Source organism: Heteronotia binoei, chromosome 8 (genome assembly GCF_032191835.1).
Source record: "Heteronotia binoei isolate CCM8104 ecotype False Entrance Well chromosome 8, APGP_CSIRO_Hbin_v1, whole genome shotgun sequence".
NCBI classification, from domain to species: Eukaryota; Metazoa; Chordata; class Lepidosauria; order Squamata; family Gekkonidae; genus Heteronotia; species Heteronotia binoei.
In genome coordinates, this window is record NC_083230.1 from 107509394 (window position 1) to 107534821 (window position 25428).

At 42.8% G+C, this 25428-nt stretch overlaps 1 protein-coding gene across 24 annotated transcripts in view; it reads right to left on the bottom strand.

Moving 5' to 3' along the window:
• The window catches only part of PLEKHA5 (pleckstrin homology domain containing A5), a 342905-nt gene that overhangs the window by 168045 nt on the left and 149432 nt on the right, over nt 1-25428 (bottom strand). Inside the window, exon 1 of one of the 24 annotated variants that reach the window (XM_060245849.1) lies at nt 17488-17583. The exons of the other annotated variants lie outside the window; for them this stretch is intronic. Coding sequence (XP_060101832.1) covers nt 17488-17507 — 20 coding nt within the window. The 5' untranslated portion in view covers nt 17508-17583. Of the gene's footprint in view, nt 1-17487; nt 17584-25428 lie in introns of those variants that run through there. 24 annotated transcript variants of the gene reach the window in all.

Consider the following 25428-nt stretch of genomic DNA (forward strand, 5'->3'; position numbering starts at 1 on the left):
CAATGGTCAGGAAATTAATTTACCAGCTCAGGTTTTGCCTCTGAAAATGCAGAATTCCAGATGGCCACCTGATATGAAATGATGGTGTATACATAACCTCTTTTCTCAAGTCTAAGAGCCTTCTGGATTCAGTCCAAGAAGCGCGCTGCAAAAAAAAAATCCCCTTTCTTCTATTCTTATCCTGCATTTCAGACACAAACTGTCTCCCAAAGTGTATTGTGGCAATTAAAATGCAGTACACAATGCTGCTGGCGGACACTGTACATAAATGAATGTAAGGCAGGGCTTGCCCTCAAGCTTACAAATTAAAAGAGGAGATGCATGAGGAGAAGGGGATCGGGGAGAAAAGGGTGGAGGACAGAAGCTGGTTCAACAGTTTAGGGCGATGAATTGGCAACAGGCATCACACTGGTGGCAGGAGACGGGGATCTTTCTTCACTAATGCTCTTGATGCCATAGAGGTGGTGCAACTATTCAAGATGCTCTTGGTTCTCTGGCTGGTGGTAGAGGACACTGTGTCCTTCGCTTCGCTACAGCAGTCAGAGGAGAGGGAAAGTGGCAGATGGAACAGAGTTCTCCAAGGAAAGAGGAGCCAAGCGATCCCTGCACCCAACTGGGCTTTTAACATTCTCACACAAAGCATCTTCTACTGTTTCTGTGCCTGAACACCAGCAGCGTCACTATTGAGCGTGAGCTCTGCATGATACGATGCCTCAGTCCATTCCAAATGCATTCTGGAACACTAAGTCTTCGTGAATTTATTGGGCTCTGGCTTTGTGCACATATGTGGATAGGGAACAGGAGCTCTAAAATAAAAGGTCTGAGATAAAGCTGTGAATCATCTGTAGGACAATGACAGTTCTGCCTTTACACTTGCATATAATGTTAAAAACCCAGAAATCTAGGCATAGTGCTATGTGATACAATGCCATTCATATATCGTAAGAACATAAGAAAAGTTGTGTTTTGGGATCTGGCCAAAGGGTCATCTAGCCCAGTGTTCTTTTTACAGTGTGGCCAACTAGCTATCTCTAGGAAGACCACAAAGAGATATCATAGAGTAGGAAGGAACCTCCAGGGTCATCTAGTCCAACCTCCTTCACAATGCAGGAAATTCACAAATACTTCCCCCCCCCCATTCCCAATGACACCTGCTCCATGCCCAGAAGATGGCAAAAAACAAACAAATACTCTCCAGGATCCCTGGCAAGAGTGGCCTGAAAATAACTGCTGCCTAACCCCAAAGTGGTGATCAGCATTTCCCTGGGTGTGTAAGAAAGAGCCACAAGAACTAAGCACTGATGCGACCCTTCCTGCCCTCCGTCTCATGATCTGTCTAAGTTCACAGAATCAGCATTGCTGTCAGATGGCCATCTGGCCTCTGTCTGAAAACCTCCAAAGACAGAGAACCCACCACTTCCCAAAGATGGGGGAGGGACGGTGGCTCAGTGGTAGAGCATCTGCTTGGGAAGCAGAAGGTCCCAGGTTCAATCCCTGGCATCTCCAAAAAGAGTCCAGGCAAGTAGGCGTGAAAATCCTCAGCTTGAGACCCTGGAGAGCTGCTGCCAGTCTGAAAAGACAATACTGACTTTGATGGACCCAGGGTCTGATTCAGTAGAAGGCAGCCTCATATGTTTTGGGGAGGGACAGTGGCTCAGGGGAGAGACAGTGGCTCAGTGGTAGAGCATCTGCTTGGGAAGCAGAAGGTCCCAGGTTCAATCCCTGGCATCTCCAAAAAAGGGTCCAGGCAAATAGGTGTGAAAAACCTCAGCTTGAGACCCTGGAGGGCCGTTGCCAGTCTGAGAAGACAATACTGACTTTGATGGACCAAGGGTCTGATTCAGTATAAGGCAGCTTCATATGTTCATGCCTGTTCCACTGAGGAACCACTCTGTCAAGAAGTTCTTCCTAATGTTTAGTCGAAAATTCTTTTGATTTGATTTCAACCTGTTGGTTCTGGTTCGATATTCTGCAACAGCATCATACTGGTCCGCACTTCCCAGCAACTGATTTCAGGAGGTATACTAACTCTGGTGTTTGGAAGGTGTACCAAGCAGTCTGAGTACCACTTAATAAGAACAAGCAATTATGTCAGATATGAAGCTTTCAGGGTTCAGTGGCTTTTGCCTTTTTTATTAAAAATCCAAATTGGATTTTTTTTTAGCAGTATAGAATTAAATATGATCATGAAAGTGAAGTTCATTTGGGAAACATTTGCTAAATTCAGAAACAAACAGGGATTCTTGCAAGAAAAGTGAAATATAAATGAAGAAACAATCAAATGAATAGCTATGCCATTAAAGGTTACTGGAACTAAAAAAAAAATCAAATAGATATAGGAAAAGACGTTTTTAGTACTGGCACAGGTGTGGAATGCCCTGTCTATGAAACTGCAAGTGACCCTTTCAGTGTCTGAGTATTCCATCAGCCCCCTCAGCCCAGACATCAGTGAAAATCTCCCCCACCCCACCCCAAGCCCCTTTTAAAATATATTTTCATTGATGTTTGAATTGCTTTTTAAATTATTACAAAGGTACTCTAGATGCCAAGTTTTTAAACAGAAAAGCAAGTCTAAATCACATAAAAATGACAATATAAGATTGAGTGTGCCAGCTCATAGCAACATCTTGGGAGAGAATCAAAGCAAAGTAGTTGGTTTTAATTTTTAGAAAGCTGCGAATTCTTCAAAAAAAGGATCTGAGGCAGTGCTCCCTCTAAGCTGAGCTAGTGTGAGCTAGTTCACAGATTTTTAGCCTCCAGCTCACACATTTTTGTCTTAGTTCAGGAAGGATAACCCCAGAGCACAATAATTATGCAGTAGCTCACAACTTTAATGCCAGGAGCTCATGGCTTTAATACCAGTAACTCACAAAGTAGAATTTTTGCTCACAAGACTCTGCAGCTTAGAGAGAGCATTGATCTGAGGAACCTCAGTCTGAATCAAAACTACGGGGACCAATATTCCAAAGGGAACTCCCCACCACCACCACACACAATAACAAACAAAACCAGTGATGGCTATTTATAAGAGATACAGTGATGTAGAGGCTAACACAGTGGGACTTCCTTTTCTGAGCCTCTTCTAAGGCACAGACAGTTGGCTCAAGCATCCAGCAGTCTGGATACCATTTTGTAAACCTGCCTCTGAGGCAAGTGTAACGATTTTCACAATGTGTGAAATGTTCAGACCCGCTGAAGAGCTCTCTGAATCTGCTTCCTACCTGCCCAAAGACAAACTGACTGAAGGCAACAGAAAGAGGGCAGATCCTAAACTTCATCTTTGGAAAAGGCTGCCTACTAAGGATAGCTCTTACAGTGAAGCCTATAAAAAAGAAAAGTCACTCCATACACGTGAAGACTTGGGGTAGCTAGTGCGGCACCGCTTTAGTTATACTCTGGGGGTTTTTTGAGCAGGAACGCCATTCCTGCTAGCCTGGCACCATGGGGTGTGACCTAATATGCAAATGAGTCCCTGCTGGGCTATATCTACTAAAAAAAAAAGCCCTGGTTATACTGCACAACATACGGATTTACAAACTTTCTATTCCTATGGAACATTTGAGGCTGTACATATTTTCTCCAGACCTGACACCTCTACAGAACAAGAACGTCATATTTCTACTACTGACAGACTTCTGCTATCCAAGGCTCATCCAGCTGTTTTGCCCCTATACAAAAATCTTTGGAGGAATTAATTGTTTCCCTCTGGCCCCCAAAACATTCTCAGCTGCACTTTCAGCATTAAATAACTGTACGGATACAGTATTAGTCTACAGAAAATATAGAAAATATTACTAGACTGTCTATACAAGCTCTCACTGCACAAATTCAAGGCTTAGAGCTGCTGTTTGAAAATCAAAGGGGAAATCCTGAACACATGGATTTGCAATGAAACAGCCTAGGGATCATAGGTGATCATTAAGATGCTATTGTTTCTTGCATAGCTATATAGGGATCTTTCTCCCCTTGATTCCACATAACAAGAACCAAAAACAGGAAGGAGTATTAGAGAAATGCAAATAAAGATCGGTTATTACAGAAAGGCCACTAAGGTAACAAGTCACAATTCATTTTTATAGAAGCTTTAAATAGAAAAAAAAATTACCATAAAGCTTTGCCACAAAATTGCATCATCAATCCAGCCTCTTAGGGCTTGTTCAAAGCAATTGCAAGACCCTGGATGACTTCCTGAGAAATGCAGCATTATATCTAATTCTAAAACATGGCCATAAGTATGGATTGTTAAACACATAGATTAGGGTCCAGTATTGCAGAGAGAGATCTTCTACAGACCTGTGACTACACTCAGACTTGTAGAAAATACTGAGCACCTTTAAGAAAAAAGGGGGGAGCATAAAATCCCTTTAAAAATGAAGAACAGTGAGATCTCATGATGTTCCTTTGCTAGATCAGCTGCCATTTGGGGGTTTGCTTAGCAACCCCCGTAACACATAGGTAAGGCGGGGACAAAACTGGGAGGAAAAGGCAGCTGTGGTGAGTGAAGAGGGCACTGAGTTCGGGCACTGTTTGTTTGGGATGGGAAGGAGCATTGAGAACTGCAGGTTCCTTCACAGACCAATACTGGAGCAGAGGTTTTGGTGGCTATTAGCCACAGGGTATTGTTGGCACTCTCTGTCTGGGGCAGTGATGCTCTGAATTCTTGGTGCTTGGGGGGGGCACAGTGGGAGGGCTTCTAATGTCCTGTTCCCACTGATGGACCTCCTAATGGTACCTGGTTTTTTTGGCCGCTGTGTGACACAGAGTGTTGGACTGGATGGGTCACTGGCCTGATCCAACATGGCTTGTCTTATGTTCTTATGCTGCTGGAGAAAAGAACAAAGAAGGCAGCAGGAGCAGCTGGGACAAGAAGGTGGTGGTGCTGCCTTCTCCTTCTTCTACAGACCCCATCAGGGAAAGAAGGCGGCAAGGGGTGCTGCCCGGAGGAAGGGGATGTATTTCTGGAGCCTCTCCTTTCTTCCCCATGCCCATACAAGAGAGAAAGTGAGCAAGGGCACTCCTTTCTCCATTCTTCCTTCCCTGCCTGTTGCCCCAGCCACTGCCAGAGAAAGAAGGCAGGAATGCAGGGGCAGCCGTGGGGAGGCAGAGAAGGCAGCTCCCCCATTACAGGTTCCTCGTGGGCACCTGCCTGTCATCTTCTGTTTCTTTGGTAAAACGTAGAAGCAATCTGTTGTGCATGCGGACTAAAGGGAAGATGGATAGGGTGTTCTCGCCTGGCTGATTGGAGCCATGAGAACGGAGCTTGGGGATCCAAATCCCTGCTGCCCTGCCCCAATCATGAGCCCCCTGCTGGTTTGAATGATCCAATAAAGTGCTTGCGCAGGAACCCTGAGTTGTATATAGTTGGCCCAGTTCCTCAGTCTTGAAGTGCAGCCCACCTAATGCTGTACCTAATAAAGAGCTGATGTTCACTACTGCTTTGCCTCTTCAGTGCATTGAACTCACTATATTATACAATCGATAGGATATCACTTGTCATGAGTTCAGGTGGACACTCATATTAGTCTGAAGCAGCAGAAAAAGGATCTGAAGAAGTCAGCATACACAAAAAGGCCCATGCCTTGAATAAAACACTGCTGGTCTTAAAGGTGCCACTGGATTCAAACTTCATCCCACTTGTAATGTGTGAAATATCAAAAGATCATTACAATACTTTCCCCCCTCTCTGCCTCTAACTGAAATCGAGGGGAAAAAATGGGATTCTGGACATGATTACTAGAAGTCAGGGCTTTTGGGGTAAAAAAAAAGCCCAACAGGAACTCATTTGATTATTAGACCATACCCCCTGATGGTTTTGCACAGGGCTTTTGTGTTGAAAAGGCCCATAGGGACTAATCTGCGTATTAGGCCACATCCCCTGCTGCCAAGCCAGCCGGAACTGTGCTCCTGCTCAAAAAAAGCCCTGTTTAGAAGTGATTTCTTGGCTGTTCTCTTCTGGCTTTTCACATATTTATGGCTTGCCACATCTGTATCTTGCTGTTCTTTGTATCTGAGAAGAGGAATGTATCATACGGAAGCAGGGCCAGCCCTAGACTGTTTGGCACCCTAGGCAAGACTAACTTCTGAAACCCCCCCCCCACTGAAATGTCACCGAGTCACATGGAGGCACCCAATTCAGCGCACCCAGAAGGCCAGCGCCTTAGGCAATTGTCTAGTTTGCCTAGTGACAGAGCTGGTCCTGTATGGACGTCAATTGTACATGTAGAGAGCAATTAAGGAATTCATTAATTTATTTTTAAAAAACCCTGAGGACGGGTACATATTGCTAAACTGGGTTCCATGTCTGCATGCATGTTGCACATTTCAAATAGCTCAGAATATGAATATTTCCTTGCGACATGAATGCATACACAAAAGCTAACAGGAAGGACTGATTTATATCATGGCAATTTAAGTCACTGATCTAAAATTCCCTTCTTTATTTCTGGGTTACCAGAATTATAGTTTGCAATTTTTTCTAATTCAGACAGATATGGCTAACCCTACCCTCCAATCCATGGTTTTAGACCACAGTTAAGTTGGCACTAACTGCAGTTTTTTTCTAATTGGAAAGTCATGGCAAACTATGGTTAAGGAAACTTTGAAATGGAGAAGGGAACTGGTGTCAGAGCTTGCGGCCACAGAGAGCCAATGTGTATGAAAGTGGATCATGGATCAAGTTTCAAAAGACTGTTAAAAACTAAACTCATGCCGGCATTGAATAAAGATTTTATTTAAGGCAGGTTATTTTAAAGCAGTTTTAAAATTTGAAATTAAAAAAAGCTAGGTTAGTTTAAAAAAAACTTCCACCAAGAACTAAAACACATACAATAGTATAGAACACAATGTTACAGAGAATGGTCTTTAGAAGACATACAGTGTTACCTAAAGAAAACCAAATTCTCACACTACCAAATTCTACATGAGGAGGAAGAAGAGGAGGAGACGACTAGATTTATACCTCACCTTTCACTTGGCGTCTCAGAGCTGCTTACAACCTCCTTTCCCTTCCTCTCCCCCCAACAGACACCCTGAGAGAGCACTGAGAGAACTTGAGACTGACCCAAGGTCACACCAGCAGCTGCATGAGAAGAAGCAGGGAATCAATCGGTTTTCCCAGATTAAAATCTGTGTTCTTAGCTACTACAGCAAATTGTTTCTAGTCTAGCAGCAAATGCTCTGTTTAGAAAAGATCTGCACAGAATACACACACATACGGCCTCTGGAACAGCACACCTTACATATTAAGACATTAAGAGCTAGCATAGTTGAAGTGCTGAACTAGGATCTGGGAGACCCTGGTCCGAATCACCACTGGTGCCATGGAAGCTTTACTTAACATAAGAGCCATATAGAATAAATGTCATAGGTAGGTAGGTAGGAAGATAGGGAAGGAAGGAAGGAAGGAAGGAAGGAAGGAAGGAAGGAAGGAAGGAAGGAAGGAAGGAAGGAAGGAAGGAAGGAAGGAAGGAAGGAAGGAAGGAAGGAAGGAAGGAATAGATGGTATGGAGAGGTGGAAAGAAAGCAACTTTAAATGCATTCTCCAAGCTGCCAGCCAATGGGGCAGTGGGGACTTCAAGCGCCACATAACATGTGTGAAAGAGCCACATGTGGTTCCCGAGCCACAGTTTGGCCACCCTTGCTGGGTGACCTTGGGCCAGTCACATACATTCAGTCTAACCTACCTCACAGGGTTGTTGTGAAGATAAATGAGAGGATAAGAGAACTATGTAAGCTGCTTTGGGTCACCACTGGGGAGAAAGGCAGAAACCACAGCTGAAAGCCAAAATATGGACATTCTCAAACAGCCTCTATGGGCATCTCTCTCTATATATACTAGGAATGAAAGATCTCAGAGCTTATCTAGATGCCCAGAACAGCATCTTCTTTCCAAGAGGTGTCACCTGAAAGCATCTGGACAGGACTGAAAATGATTCACAGTGCTAGAGTTCTGTCCCAGTTCTAGACTGTGCTATTCTTCAGTATCCTTTAGAAGCACTATAATTTGTTTCCTAATGAAAGCTCTTTGGAAACTAATTCCAAGCAATTAGTAAATCATATGAAACAGTTCAAATTAATTGCAGCTTGCCATATGTTGCATTACTCACTTCTCCTTCGTCACTACACATGCATTAAAACGCCCACAGAAAATCTAAAGAAGTTTCTTTGGAACACACCAAAGAGTAACCTTCATTTTAGCTCTTTGCTTTTCAGATCACAGAACTGCTTTCTTGGAACAGAGGGTGGGAATTTGTTCTTGCAGAGTCTGGTCAAACATACATCAAGCAATGCAGGGGTTGATACAACTCTCATTCATGCTCTTATTCAGGGCTTGGGGGGGTGTAGAAAAAGCCCAGCAGGAACTCATTTGCATATTAGACCACACCCCCTGATGCCAAGCCACTCACTGGGGAAACCATAATGCAAGTATTATATTTTAAAAGGTAAAGGTAGTCCCTGTGCAAACACCAGTCGTTTCCGACTCTGGTGTGACTGTTGCATCATGACGTTTTCATTGCAGACTTTTTAATGGTGTGGTTTGCCATTGCCTTCCCCAAAGCAGTTGCTAAAAAAAGCAAACAACAGTATCTAGAGGCTTGAAATCTGCAAGAATGCATGTAGTCAGACCCTTTCACTTTCTGATAACCCTGAGGTGGGGGGAGGGCCTCCAAACTGGGGGATCCCCTGCCCCCCAACTGGGGATTGGCAACCCTAAAATGAACTGTTGGATAATAAGTCCTGGAAATCAAGAGGAACTCGGACAAATCAGACCAGTGATCCATCTAGTCCAGCATCCTATTTCAGACACAGAGCAGCCAGCCAGTTGCCTAAAAAGGGCAAGCTAACAGACACAGAGGCTACAGTCTTTCCCTGATGTTGCTTCATAAGCACTGATAAGCCTTTACATGCCTACCGCAAGATTTTTAAGAGTCCAGGAAGCTTCTGTTCCTGACCTGGTTCTGAGGGTTTTGCATACTTCCCCTTCCAGGGTCCAGAATCCAGCTCTCAAATCTGCATAATACGCAGACAACTATCTTGATGAGGCCCCTTCGGACTCAAATCTGAATTCCAGATCTGTCACTCTGCTGGCATAATTGGTAGCCTTCAGGACGAGCAAGTAGCTGAGGAAGCGCAGACACCTCTTTGAACGAGGAACCATTTATAGCACAAGTGTTCCAACGCCACCTTCATTATTCACTCAACTGCAATATCACCTTCGGATGGTGACTGATGGGATCGGCTATCGCTGTTCTGCTGGTGGGAGATAAAAATGCTAGTTGTATGATGGGTGCCAAAGCTACTAGCTATCAGTGAAATGTGACTACTAACTACTAGCCCATCACTATATTGCCAGTGTCCGCTGGGGAAGATCAGGAGTTTTGACTGAGCGGGCTAGCCAACAGAGTCCAAGAACTACATCTGCATGTTTCATGCAGGTGGCCATGTTGGTCAAAACAATAGAACAAAGCTGGAGTCCAATGGTACCTTTAAGACCAGCAATGTTTAACTCTGAAAGACAGTTTGGTGTAGTGGTTAAGTGGGCGGACTCTTATCTGGGAGAACCGGGTTTGATTCCCCACTCCTCCACTTGCAGCTGCCGGAATGGCCTTGAGTTAGCCATAGCTCTTGCAGGAGTTGTCCTTGAAAGGACAGCTTCTGTGAGAGTCCTCTCAGCCCCACCCACCTCACAGGGTGTCTGTTGTGTGGGAAAAGATATGGGAGATTGTGAGCCGCTCTGAGTCTCTGATTCAAAGAGAAGGGTAGGGTATAAATCTGCAGTCTTCTTCTGGGTATAAGCTTTCCAAGAATGGGATGCAAAGGGGTATTTTTAAAAATTGATCTTAAAGGTGCCACTGGACTCAAAGTTTGTTTGATTTCATGAGTATAGTGATCAAAAGACAGCCCCACTTATTTCACTGGTTGCCGAGAGAAGAATGATAGCATTCTCACCTCTGGGCTAGGCAAAAGTTTTTCAAAAATGGGATATAGTCAGTGTGATGACGTGTCAGCATTAGACTAGGAGCAAGTAAAAGGAGCTTTAAACCCTCTTTGAGCTGTGAAGCTCATCAGCAGCACAAGGCAGCTGAGCCTAATCGACCGTGCCCAGCTGTTGTGGTGTGACATTCAAAAACTCCCAACATCCTTCAAGAAAGGGCAGAATATGAAGAAGCATCTGAACTCAGTCCCTGTCTACCTAGCCAGGCAGAACAAAGAAGACAGGCTGAAATGTATTTTTATTATGTATTTCCAAACATTTTTATACAGTTGATTATATATATATATATATATATATATATATATATATATATATATATATATATATCTGAGCCCACAGGCTAAGGAAAACTTTACATATTTTATGATGTGGATGAGGTTTTTTGAAAAAAATGCAGGGATGTCATTCTTTTCAAGCATTGTCAAACAGAAGGTTCCAATTCAATATTATTAGTTTGGGTATGTGTTAACGGATAACACTAAGTGCCAGAATTCCAACAGGGGCTATTATATAGCTTTACAATTAAGGGGGGGAAACAGAAATATGTATTTTTAACCCAACTTTAGTAGCAAATTTTTGAAATCAAAACTTTTTTTAAAATGTCAGAAAAATAGAATACAGAATGTGTTTGACATCTTGACGGTGAAATGGATCTGCATTCCTGTTAACTTCTTATAATAAAGAATGTGTTTCTGGGTCAAGAAAGGCAGTAAGAATCAAGACATCTACTAAATGTTTATTTCTCTGATTCTTGACTACTTTCACTGCACTTTCAAACTCCAGTCTCTTGTGCTTGGCCAATAAAACCCCATCACAATGAAACAGTAGATCCAGAAAACGTTATATACAGGCCTCACAATATTCCTCTGACCGTCTCCATTCTGGTTAAAAGTGCAATACAAAACCATAAAGTAATATCACCTTTCCCCCCCAAAATTCCCAGGAGACATCTTAAAGTGTGTGCTGAAATCGTTTGCATGGAAATCAACATGGCTTTAAAGCACTCAGTACTGGTCAGAATGTATCTGGGCTATGCCTTAAAACCACAGCCAACAATTTACCTTGCAGAGTGCTGCTGCAATGTATGATTCAGTATGAGTGGAGACAGTAAATCTAAGGCACTGACTGGTTCAAACAGTTACTGACTTTATCTTGTCTCAACCGCATAATGAAAGTCTTTTAACCTCCCTTAGTTGCAAATCACTAAGCCAACTGTATTTTGCTAAACAAAATCAACAAGACCAACTTAGTTTTATTCAGAACGTAAGCCTTCGTGTGCATGCACACTTCTTCAGATGAGGAATGAGGTACAGTAAGCAGAGCCACATATAGTTGGGGTTTGGAATGCAAAGTGGTACAAAGTTAAAATCCAATAGCAGAATAGTAAAATTAACAAATTCAGAAAACCTTTGATCTGGGTTGCATTAGCATGGGAAACCATAAAACAGTAACATGTCAGAATGTGAGAATGCCTTTTCTACTGCTAATAAACCTGGGTCAAAAAGAGGGCATTTCTTTCCCAGTTTTTCCTGTCCAACTAATTTACCTTTTAACATGTAACATAAACATAAACATCATTCTAGTTTGCCATTAGGAAAAAATACATTAAAATATAGTGGAAGATGGATTTAGTATATTCAGGGGTGACCAACAGTAGCTCTCCAGATGTTTTTGCCTACAACTCCCATCAGCCCCAGCCATTGGCCATGCTGGCTGGGGCTGATGGGAGTTGTAGGCAAAAAACATCTGGAGAGCTACCGTTGGCCACCCCTGGTATATGTAATGAGATAAACAGCCAATATCCCTTGTTTGAGTATGTCAATACAAAAGCAGTATCCTGATACACTATCCAAAAAAGAGAAATATATTGGAATACTGTGGATATATCGCCATACTTGGTGAAAGTGGGTTTAGCATATGTAATTAGATAAAAAACAAAACATCTCTGTTCAGTCCTGGGGAAGTGTTGTTCCAAGTTTCATAATAGTTTGTACCAATAGTTCATAATAGTTTCAACCAATGTTTGCATTTCAATAGCTTAGAACAGGGGTGGCCAAAGTTGTTTAACAAAACAGCCATACAGAATAAACATTAAATGTTTGAGAGCCACAAGACATGAACAAATATCACACACACATCTTTATTAAAACTCTTAATACTTTCTTTGCACAGAAAGATAAAATATACATGTATGCTCTTTACAACATGACCTGCTAGAAGGAGACTTAAAAAAAAAAAGCTGGGAATAAATGTTTCCATAAGAACAGCATAGGGAAAGGTTACGGAATTATTTTTTTGCACCAGTGGGAGAAGGAAAGCCGCACATACCATATAAATCACTGACAACCGTCTGCATCATTATGCGTCTCTCTTTGCCTTGACACCAAGGTTAGTAAATACAGCTCCTACAAGAGCTACGAAACTAAGGGAGAACCCTGTGCCACCTTCTTTAATTCCATCCCTCCTTCCACTGACTCCCTTAACTCTTGCATTCTCTTTCCCTGCTCTAGGTTTCCGGGTGACCTCTGTTGTGGAAGAGAAGAGCTTGCAAGCCTGCCTATTTCACACCTATGGGTCAGCATTCAAAGGCTGACTGAGGTCCCACTGCTAAGCATGCTCACTTGAAAGTGAGCCTGCATTAAGTTTCTTCTCAATCGCCAAGAGCCACACAATGTGTGTGAAAGAGCCACAGTTTGGCCACCCCTGGCTTAGAACCTTACTTTTCAGGGCCCACTATTACATGTCTCCTTTTCACATTTCACAGTAAAAAGGCATTCTGATCTAGAAATTGCAAAAAGGTATATTCATTAATGACCATTTCAGCGTTCTCACACTTCTCAGTTTTCTCAAAACAGGACAAAGACAGTTTCAAGCATTCTAACAATTGCCGCAGACAAAAACATTTGTAAAGAATTGTGGAAGCCCATCAGCCTGTATGCATACCACCCAGTTTTAAGAATGCAAATATTACCACTCCTCTCCACATCTTATTAGACTTTTGCTTGAGATTAACAGGATAATGGTTAGAGTACTGGATCCATATTTACATCTCTACTGTGCCATGAAACTCAGTGGGTGACCTTGGGCCAGACACATACTGATTTTTCACTAGCACTGCTCCACCCCCAGGCTTCTGTTTCCCCCGGAGCAAGCGATCTATTTCCCACCAGTTGCTTCATAGGTGCATTTTGACGTGCGGCTCCCTCTACTTCCCCTCCTTAAATCCTTAAAATAATAATAATACATTTTTATTTATACCCTGCCCTCCCCACCGAAGCAGGGGAGTTGATTGCACTTGAGTTGATTGTACATTCCTCCAATTGTACTTCTCTAAAAGACAGCATCGCAAAGCTGCAAGGGGAACTGGAGGGAGCTGCACATCAAAATGTGCCCATGGAGCAACTAGTGGGAAATCAATCGCTTGCACCGGGAGAAACAGAAGCCTGGGGGCAGATCAACACAAGCAAGGAATCGGTAACAGTCTCAGCCTAACCTACCTTGATGTATTGATGTGAGGATAAAATGGGAAGAGAGAATCACATATGACACCTTGCGCTAACTGAACCCTAACCTGATTAAACAAATTATCTATAATAATCACTGCAATTCCTCCAATTGTACTTCTCTACAAGCCAGTGCTAAGATTTTGAGCTCTTCTGGCCCCAGATTGGGGGTTCAATCTAACCTTAGGCATGACTGGTAATACTAACATGCAAAACTACTGATGGTGCTAGAGAAAGGGATGAAAACATGTTCAAAATGTCCTAGAAGCAATACTGTGCATGCACAAGCCTATGAGGACTGATGCTTACAGCCTTCTTTGCATACTAGTACAGTGGGTTTCTAAGTGAGTGACCACTTGAATTCACAGTGTGGTCATCAGAGTGCTTCAACACAAGATCAGATAACGGCTTATTCCATCAGTGCTCACTAGACTTTTGGAAGTCTTGCAGTGGAATGGTGAGCAACAATCTGCAAGATGAATGTCCAAACATGCTGCGGATTCTGCCTTCACTATGACCCTAGAAGCACACGTTGCCCAGAGAACGGGCACTAGGCTGAAGGATCAGAAGTAGATGTCACTGCATAACTTGACTGCAGAGACTAGTATGAGCTGCATAAAAGAAGCAAGTGTCTCACTAGCAGAAATGTTGGCCATGCCTATACGGAAAAATAAAAGCCAACATGTTTGGGCATACATATTCAACATGCTGTAGAAATTGTGCGTATCAGCCATGCATGCCTACGATGGTGTTCAGGCATGCCTGGGGTAACTTCTATTACTACTACATTTACTAAGTGCACTGCAGTGTGCTATGAGCTGTACAAAATGTGTCAGTACAGTTTTTCTTAGTTGTCCTTAGTCTACAGCTGTATTTGGCATGCATTACACACAAAGGTTTGCACAAATCATTCACCTATTACAGGAGCTTGCAGAACACAGTCATAGCTGCTTCCTCTATACTGGCTATCTCTTCTCCCATCCCCCCCAAATTTATTTTATATTGTATGAACTTTAAGGGTCAGAGCTGGGGAGGGGGCTGAGTAACTGCCCAGAGTTACAAATGTACAAGTCATGTTAAGTGACCAGTTATTTAACTCTTATCTTCAAGCAGCACTCCACCTCCCCCCCCCCCCAAAGCTCTGGTAAACTAGGGACTTCCCAGGGGATAGGCCACTTCCCCTCCCTGGATCAATTGGAGCGCCAACCCTGTTCCGGAGGAGGAGTCTGTTCCCATTGGTAATGGATGTCCCACTCCCAGGAACCACCAGAGAAGGCCCCAAATTCAATTCCTGGCATTTCTAGTTTATAAGAACCAGGTTGTAGAGGATCCGAAAGACCCCAGCTGAAGGCCCTGGAGAGCTGCTGCCAGACTGAGTAGACCAGGAGTGTCAAAACTCATTTGTTATGAGGGCCGGACTGGACATAAAGGAGACCTTGTTGGGCTGGACCATGTCGGGCCAGGCCAAGTATATACCTATTTAAGATTAGGTAGCAGAGATATAAACTTTATGAAGGACACAAACAAACACAATTAAAGATTTTAAACACAAACTTCTTTAAAAAAAAAAACCAACCTTAAAACATGCTTAAAGCATTAGCACTCAATATTAAAGGTGCTTTCTTTGTATTTCTCCCATGGGATTCAGGGAACTGGGCAAAGTAAGTTCTAGATCTTTCCTTTCTTCCCCAGGGGACCAGGAGGAAGAGGAGCCTCAGCCAATACAAGGAAGAGAGGCTTGGCTCAGTAGCTCTGCTGTGCAATTGAGAGAGCCTGGCAAAGCAAGCTATTCCTCCCCAAGGGAGGAGCCTCAGCCAACGGAGAAAATAGAGATTTTGCTCTGTAGCACCTGTGCGATTGAGCAAGACTTGCAAAGTAAACTGTTATGCAGAAGGAAGCAAGAGAAAGGGAGAAGGAAGCCGATGACAGCCAGTTGCTCAAGGGCCTGATAAGAGCCCTCCGGGGGCCTGATTTGGACCCCAGGCTGCATGTTTGACATCCCTGGAGTAGACAATACTGAGCATGATGGACCGAGGTCAGATTCAGTATAACACAGCTTCATGTGTTCAACTTTTACAATAATTAAGCATAATTTTAAAAATCAGCTTGGGAAATCTCTTCTGCAGGGCTTGCTGGGCTATGCTGAAACAATCCCATAGGTTATACAACTGTAAAGGCTATGCATGAAAAACATTTCAATGCATTCCCCCCCCACACACACACACACACAAAAACTTTTTAAAAGCCCTCCTAATGACTGCATGTTTTAATCTCTAAGCCATTTCCAAAAAGATCAATCACATTCTCTCTCACACACACTCCTAAATTATATTTTCTCCTAGCATTTGAAGAGAAACTGCTACCCCCCCTCCCAAAAAAAGAACTTGAGATATGAAATTCCGAGTTTACAGTGTAAGAATCAATGTTAATGTACCACAGAACAGCGACCAATAAAGACTCAGCCTAGGTCTAAAAGCAAAAAAAGAAAAGAAAAGCAAGAATAAAAACCACACTTCTGTATGAAGATGACGGGAATCAGTTCATCTGAATTCCAACCACAGCCTCTCCCCTGCCAGAAATAGATATCTATCATTTTCAGAGATTAGGGGGTTTAGACGACAGGAACCCCAGAAAAGGTGGATTAGCTGTGTTTAGTATAATGTTTATTAACGAAGCCCTGACATTCTTATTGTAATACATTCAAGGCTTTTGCTTCAAGATGATTATTTATCTGTATGCTCAGAAATAATTGTAATATTTTAACCTGTACAAAAGACACCTTGGACCTGGTAAGGTTCTGAATGAACAACTGTTCTGGGCTTTAAAAAACTGGTACAGCAATCATAATTAAAAACTGCTTCACCCACAAGGCTTTTCTTCAGTGCTTACAATGTTTTTGATCATTTCAGTTGACAAGGGGGGGTATTTTTAGATCAAATGGAAATAAATGCACGCAAACTGGAATCCTGTGCCACTTTATGGCAGTATTCAAATATTAATCCCTTCTGCCGCCTCCGATTTAAACAATGGCCACTGCTGATATAAAAAAGTTATTTTTCACTAACTAAAGGGGTTAGTGGTTTGCTATAGTAATTTGACCATGAAAGAGATCAGGCAATAAGACTGTCAAAAAGGAAGGCTGTCTTTCCCCCACTTTTTCACAGGTTATAATGTATGAACAAACACATACACACAAGGGAAGAGAAACTGAAGCCTCACTGGAAGTTATAAAAGAGGGGGACAGCAACTGAATGGAAGACCCAGTTTCAAGGCAGTCTCTCTCAAAATTCTCTATTTATGTCGTTCCTATGTCTTCACTGAAATCAACACAGAGACTCATTAACTATCCTTCCACTTCAATAGTGACTGCATATATCTTGCTTTTTCAGGAAATGCTCATATATTATCCAATCCCATCAATACTTTCCATGCTCCACAGTGCCAACACACCATTCATTTGTTCCCTATTCTGTGTAGCTAATCTGATCTCCATCTAATGTATCTGATGTAAAACTGTAGCTATGCATTGTACAGTCTGTGAAAATGATAAACTGCCATTAATAATTTCTACAGTCCTTGTCATAGCGCTCAAACACCCTTGTCTTGTTGCCCCCCTGTCAAACTGGAAACAGGGAAGGGCAACGGGTACAGTTTCTAAAAGTTCTTCTCATCCCAGCCACCTAACGCTGTTTTACATGCAAGGTTCAAATCTGTTTTCCAAAGCAATGACTCATTTTTGAAAGCACAGGTTAATATCGGGAGGGGGGGGGGGGATAAAATTATCCCAGCTACCAGCAATTAGCAATGACTACACATAACTGAATGAAGCTAAAGCAACAAACATGACAATTTCCCCCCCTGATTCTAATGTGGATCTAAGTCGTTTCCAGCATCGTTACTGGTGGCTCAGTTTACCCCAGGAAGCAAAAAAAGAAGGAATCATCTGGCAGAGTTGTTTGCAAAATACACAGAATCGCACGACTCACTTACCAGCTTTCAGGGAAATTCATTCTTCACCCAAGTCTTAACACAAACAGCACTTAAAGGAGCTATGAGGCACGGCCCTTTTGTCTAAGAGCTGCTCCCCCAATGAGCTATGCAACAGCTCTGACACTACGAAAAAGCATCCTGGGCTGCGAGCGTGGCTGGCTTGGCTGGAAAACCGATACTGGAGTGATGTCACACTGCTTCTGAAACACTGCTGGAGAGCTCAGAATCACCGATGTTCTTAAGTTTAGGGGAGGGGAGAGAATCCAAACTGCCGCAAAAGGCATCCTGAGAACGCACACTCTCCTTTCAGCCAAGACACAGCCGGCATTTATTTCTTTTCTTTTTTTCATAACAGGGGTCTGTATGTTTAGGATACCCTCTTAAATGTCGTCGACCAAAAAGCAGGTTTCTTCATTAACTGAAGATTCCAGTAGTTGGGTTTGCAGTCTACCGGATCACTTAAAGAAAGTGGCATTTCGGATCCTCGAAGCTGAAACACTTCCATGGTGATTCAGATTTCACACTTTATCTATCAAACTAATGTGACATTTCTGGTTTCCTGAAGACAGAACAAGGCAATTTCTTTCCTGAACTCCTAATCTTGAAATGTGTCTCTCTCTCCCCACCCCACACCATTTTTAACACTTTTAAAACTAGATTACAGATTAATATTTCAAAGCGATCATGTCTCTCACACCCACGTGTATTTGTTCTGCTCAGTTTCAGCTAGACGGCATCTAATATGCTTTACAGGCCGTTCCTTTTAAAGGGTCTGTTTGTACAACGTGTTCTTAAGCCTGACTGATTCTTAAAACAAGACAAACAAGCAGATATCCATAATCACAACTTTTATAGGGGGACAAACACCCTGAAAGCATGAACTACCAATCTGAAAGTATAAACTACCAATCTTAATGCACTGTGAGAAAGAACAAGAAATTATCTGTCCAAGAAGCTTACATAAGCAACATTCATGCCAGCCCCTAGGGTTATTGATAAACAAAGGACCTCATTTTCCATAACGGCTGGCAATCTGTGGGGCTTTATTACACACCAAAGACAGAACCGGGATTGTGAAAAATATGATGCATTCTTATCAAAGTGTTGAGCCTTATTTTGTTACTTCCAAGGAATGGCAGGAATACAGTGGAGAGGAGACGCTTTTGTACCAAGAGGGATAAGCCTGGGAAGACAAGAACAAATGGGACTGTGTTGCCAGTCTACGCCATGACCCTTTACAAGGATAAAGTCACAGTTACCCAAGAGACAACATTATACTCTCTTCTCTTTAAGCATGGTTAAGGGGTCAGCAACAGTTCTGCCACACTGTGTGCTCTCGCCCAAAGGCTCCTTCTTTGGAGCAAATTTCTCCCAATCCACTTGGTCCATCGGGGGCTATTAGCCACAGGGTATAAATGGAGCTCTCTGTCTGAGGCAAGTGATGCTCCGCATTCTTGGTGCTTTGGGGGTGGGGGGCATAGTGGGAGGGCTTCTAGTGTCCTGGCCCCACTAGTGGACCTCCTGATGGTACCTGGGGATTTTTTTGGCCACTGTGTAACAGAGCATTGGGCTGGATGGGCCATTGACCTGATCCAACATGGCTTCTCTTATGTTCTTAACTGTATGTGGTTAAGTCAATGCGATGCTGTTAAAAGGTGTCAGACTAGTGTCTGGAAGACCCCAGATTCAAATCCTCACTCGTGCCATGGAAGTTTGCTGGGTGACCCTGGGCCAGCCACACACTCTCAGCCTCACCAAACCTCATAGGGTTGTTGTAAGGATATAATGGAGGAGAGGAGAATGGTGTAAGCTGCTTTGGGCCCTCATTGGGGAGGAAGATAGTGTATAAATCAATTAAATAAATGTAACTGAAGATGGTGTTGGCCCTATTCACAGCCATGTTTATGCTAACTAGGGGGCTCCTACACAGAATTTGAAATGTTCGCCCTGCAAAAGAAAAAGAAAAAAAAGGTGGCAAGCAGAATCAGGGCAAGGTGGGTACTCGAGAGACAGCCTTTTCAGTGACTGCCCCCTGATTAAGGAACAACCTCCCCAGAGGTGTACCCAGACCCCTCATTTTTCAACTTTAGAAGGAAACTTTATTAGTACTGCATCTGACTACTTTAGTAATTTATTTATAATTTGTGAACTTTATGTATATTATATAATTGTTGTTTTACTTAAGCCACCTCATGTTTTGCAAGACAGAAAGGTGGCAAGGAGGAGGAGGAGTTGGATTTATACCCTGCCCTTCACTCAGATACTCAGAGCAGCTTACAATCTCCTTCCCTTCCTTTCCCCACAACAGACATCCGGTGAGGTAGGTGGAGCTGAAAGAGCTCTGAGAAAACTGTGATTGACACAAGGTCACCCTGCTGGTTGAATGTGGAGGAGTGGGAAATCAAACCAGATTAGAGTCAGCTGCTCTTAACTACTATACCAGACTAGTATCTCAACAAAACTGGTGGTATCTCAAATTTTACAGAGTCATGTCTCCACCATAAACTTCTTAGGGTTTTCCAACCAATGAAGCTCCTAAAAATTCACCACCGAGATCTGAACAGCTCTTATATCTGCCACATTTCTCTCACACACATGCATATACCAGAGCCAATATGGTGCAGTGGTTAGTATTGGACTTGGGATCTAGGAAAGCCCTGTTCATATCCTCGCTCTGCTATGGAAGCCTACTGGGTGACCTTGGGCCAGACACATATTCTCTGCCTAACCTGCCTCACAGGGTTGTTATCAGGATAAAATGAGTGGAGATGAGAACAACAGAAGACACTTTGGGACTCTACTAGGGCGAAAAGGTGGGGTATAAATGAAATAAATAAACAAAGTAAGTCACTCCTTACAATCAAAATCTCTGCCACAGTTTCCACACACAGAAGGATACAAGAGCACACTATGCAATGTCCCCAATGTGATGACATCACTTCCATGTGATGTCATCACACTGCGCACCCCACTCCTGAGAAGCTTCCTCCCATCCACCCCTCATTGGTAAGAGCCAAGGACAACCCTATATAGTGTGGTCGTTATGAGTGTCACACAATCATCTGGGACACCCAAATTTGAACCTCTACTTTACCATGGAACCTACATAACCTCGGACCAATCACACTCTCTCAGTCTGACCTACCTCGCCAGGTTGTTGTGAGGATAAAACAAAGGCGAGGAGAATGATGTAAGCCAATTTAGGTTCCCATTGGGGGAAAAGACAGAATATAAAGGAAGTAAGCAAATAAATAATTTTTTAAAAAAATCAAAGCTCCACAGCTGCTTTTTTTTTTGCAGATTTTATTGCTCGTCTAAAGCCCAGCAAGTTTGCATCTAGTATAGAAAGATGCTGCAATTTTACTTTAAATGCAGGCAAAATTAAAAAGCTGAAAACCGCCTCAATGTTTACAGTAAATCTAATGTAATTACAGAAAGCTCGCTGGCTATTAACTAGAGCGGTTTGGCAGAAGCCTGGAAAATGGTTTTAGATCTCTGCTTATGACTCCGCGGCCGCCCTCAGCTTCTTCAGGCTAATGCAACTGATGAGCATTTTCCCTCTCTCCTTTTGTTACAGCACACTTCATGACTCTTGATCCAGCCATAAATACGGAACGTACTTTTCTCCCCAAAAGCAATCATGAAACTTAATTGATTTTCTTAGAGTTTTATTCACCACAAAATAGGTTTCTCAAACATTAATGCAGGCAGCATTAAAGCATCCAACGCCACCAGTCGCCTTGAGGACTGAACAGAAAGAGAGAGAACTTTTCAAGAAAACCATGAGCAGCCTTGACTCCCCCTTGTGGTGCAAACCTCTCCTCTATTTAGCTGGCTCTTAGGAAATAATGCAACCCAACTGGTATGCTTTGTTAACAGTACAATTACAGGTCTGAAAAAAAATCATTACTGAACCGAAAGCCCATTCTGTTCCAACCCGAAAGCCCATTCTATTCCAATTACACAAAGTATCTTCTCAATTGGCCACTTTAAATCAATGGGCGTATTCACAATTGTGCACTGTTTTTCTGGAAGAGGATGGGGCCTCTTGAATTCAACATGGTAGACTTATGAATCATCTCATGAGTTTTGAAGTTATTGTTCAGTTATGCTGCAGATCACTAGAACCAATTCTATGTGTACCACCCTACTTATTCCCAAACACACACGGAAGAATTTGAGGAACAAAGTTTGAGTCCTGTGACACCTTTAAGACCAACAAAGTTTTATTCTGGGATAACCTTTTATGTGCATGCATACTTCTTCGGGTACACATTGAAACAGAAGTCACTGACCATTATATCTAGGTAGAGGGTGGGGAGGGTGTTGCCAATAAGAGTTAATTAGAGTCAAGATGCATAACTAGAATGATTAAAGGGTTGGAACACTTACCCTATTAAGAAAGGTTAAAACGCTTGGGGCTCTTTAACTTGGAGAAACGTCGACTGAGGGGTGACATGATAGGGGTTTACAAGATTGTGCTTGGGATAGAGAAGGTAGAGAAAGAAGTACTTTTCTCCCTTTCTCACAATACGAGAACGCATGGACATTCAATAAAATTGCTGAGCACTTGGGTTAGAACTGATAAAAGGAAGTACTTCTTCACTCAAAGGGTGATTAACACATGGAATTCACTGCCACAGGAGGAGGTGGTGGTGGCTACAAGCATAGACAGCTTCAAGAGGGGATTGGATCAACATATGGAGCAGAGGTCCATCAGTGGCTATTAGCCACAGCATATTTTTGGAACTCTCTATCTGGGGCAGTGATGCTCTGCATTCTTGGTGCTTGGGAGGAGCACAGTGGGAGGGCTTCTAATGTCCTGACCCCACTGGTGGACTTCCTGATGGCACTTGAGGGGGGGGTTTTGCCACTGTGTGACACAGAGTGTTGGACTGGATGAGCCATTGGCCTGATCCAACATGGTTTCTCTTATGTTTGTAAGTAACTGAGCAAAAATATAGCTATGATTGGATTAAGGCAGTTGATAAGACCTATGAATAGCAGAAAATTAGCATACGTCATAATAAAAAGGGTTTACAAACAGATATGTGAACTGAATGACATTAGTATGTGTATAGATTCAAATGGGTAGCTGTATTAGTCTGAAGCAGCACGAAAAAGTTTGAGTTATCATCAATAATTAGATATAGAAACCATTCCCACATAGATCGGTTCATTGTCAGGTTGACGGTGGGGTGAAAGTCATTGAATGAGTGGTGGAATATGTCCCAGACTTCTTTACCATGTGTTCAGATAACAAGGATGTAATCAATGTATCACATGTATAAGAGAGGTGTTAAATAGGTAGGAGTTTAGGAAGTGTTGCTCCAAGTGGGCCATAAAGTTATTAGCACACTGTGGGGTCATGCGGGTGCCCATAGCTTTACCACTGATCTGACGGAAAAAGTTGTCAACAAATTTGAACTGAAGTGCAACCAAAGCCTACAATGATGTTGGGAGACACTTTGCCTCTTAACTCCAACAGAAACCTTTAAACTGCCAAAGAGCACTTACGCATTTGCTTTAGCTATCAGCCTGGAATAACAGTACAGCCATAACACAGAACACATCTTAAAACCTCCAACATATTTGACTATCGTCAAATTCTTAAATGTCCCTGTGACTATTCTAAAAGTTTATATCATAGAGGTTATGATAGAGGTTTACAAGATTATGCATGGGATGGAGAAGGAAGAGAAAGAAGTACTTTTCTCCCTTTCGCACAATACAAGAACTCGTGGGCATTCAATGAAATTGCTGAGCAGTCGGGTTAAAACTGATAAAAGGAGGTACTTCTTCACCCAAAGGGTGATTAACATGTGGAATTCACTGCCACAGGAGGTGGTGGCGGCTACAAGCATAGCCAGCTTCAAGAGGGGGTTAGATAAAAATATGGAGCAGAGGTCCATCAGTGGCTATTAGACACAGTGTGTATATATATATATGTATATATATAAATATATATATATGTATGTATAATTATTGTATTTATGTGTTGTGAGCCGCCCTGAGCCTGCCTTGGCAGGGAGGGCGGGATATAAATAAAAATTATTATTATTATATATGTATGTGTGTATGTGTATATATATATAAATTTTGGTCACTGTGTGATACAGAGTGTTGGACTGGATGGGCCATCGGCCTGATGGCTTCTCTTATGTTCTTATCATAAGAAGAACCCAGCTGGATCAGACCAGTAGTCCATCTAGTTCAGCATCCTATCTTACACAGTGGCCATCCTGTCTTACACAGTGGCCTCTGGACAGACAGTAAGAGGGCAGAGAGGCCAAGTCCTTCCCCTGATGTTGCCTCCTGGCTCTGGGATTCAGAGGCTTAATGCCTCTGAATGCAGCCACTGATAAACTACATCCTTATTTTTCAGTAAAAAACTTGACCTTGTTTTACATAACACCACATCCATTCTCTGATCAATACGATAGCTAATAAAGCACACTGAGCTACAGAATCTAGCATTGTGCATATGTCCATACATGACTCTTTTAAATAAATCTCTACAAAGATCACTGACCATTTTTTCAGAACCACAAAAAAATATCACAAACGTTTGGTAGGAAGCTGGGGAAGTTTGCAAAGGTCGATGGAAATATTCCATGTTTTCACAATCAACACTAACCTTCTAATGAGATACCAAAGCTGGACAAACCCATATACAATGCAACATTCGTGCAATGAATGTTACGAATTCTGCCACAAGTTGCCCTGTCATAAGTGCTGTGCTCGGAAGTAGCAAATATTACATTAATGCTTTAACGCTTACAATTCATGAGACAGTGTTTTCCCCCCTCGTATTTTGGTGTAGTGAGCATCTAAGAAGAATGGCCAACCTCAAGGCTATCTTCAGCTCTTTAATACCAAAGATTCTATTTCCTTCAAAGAGTGTTACTGAACTGAAAAACAGTATGAATTCTGGAAAAGCCTGGAGTCTTTTTGTTGATAGGACATGCCTTGGGGGGCCACTTTGAGCCACTGATAAAAACAGAGCGTGAAGTCCCTCAGAGCATTTTGAAAATTCAACATGGGGCCTGTCGAGCAGCCAACAGTGCGCCAAATGTGTTGGATTGGATTTCCTCCTAGCACAGCAGCAGTGGAGAATCGCTGCGGTTCTTTCTGTCTCAGCTGCCATCTCTTGGCCAAAGCGTCGATATATCACAGAGGGACAGACAAAAAACAAAAAGGAGCGGGTACTGAGCAATGCAAGCGTCGGTACTGGCTCTGAAAGGAGACGTCCTTGTTGGGAGACAACTCAGACAACAACCTGCAGATGAACCGCATCCGCTTGACATTCTCGGCCAAGCTGTGCGAAGAGCTCTCTTAATGGAATAGGATGACAGGTAGCTGTGACCCAGTTTACTTTTTGCTTACGAGTCTGCCTGCATCAGCCTTCTACTTCAACATCAGACTGACCCGAAGTTCCACAGAACTGGAAGTAATTAAGACAAAACCACCTGCTCGTTCTAGTGAGAGCTGGGAATTCAACAGTCTGTAATACGCTCCCCCCTTCCCTTTCGAAGAAAGGAGTTGCAGTGGAAAAGGCCACCAAGTCATGGCTGACTTCTGGCAACCCCGTAAGGTTTTCAAGGCAAGAGGTGGTTTTCCGTTGTCTGCCTCTGACTGGCAACTGTGGATTTTCCTTGATGGTCACCCATCCAAGTACTAACCAGGGCTGACCCTGCTTAGATCTGTCAAGACTAAACAAGCTTGAGCCATCCAGGTCAGGGCAAAGAAAAAGTTGCATGTACCGTTTTATTGCCAGGAAGCCTTTCTTGGAGTGTACTTCAACAATGCAGAGCATCTGGGTGTGAACCAAGCCTCCTTCTGAGCATGCACACTACTTTGCACTCTTTTCAAGTAGGCACTCACACAGAGAGCTTGATTCCTGATGGAGACCACCTACAAGAGATGGGGTTTAATACCCCT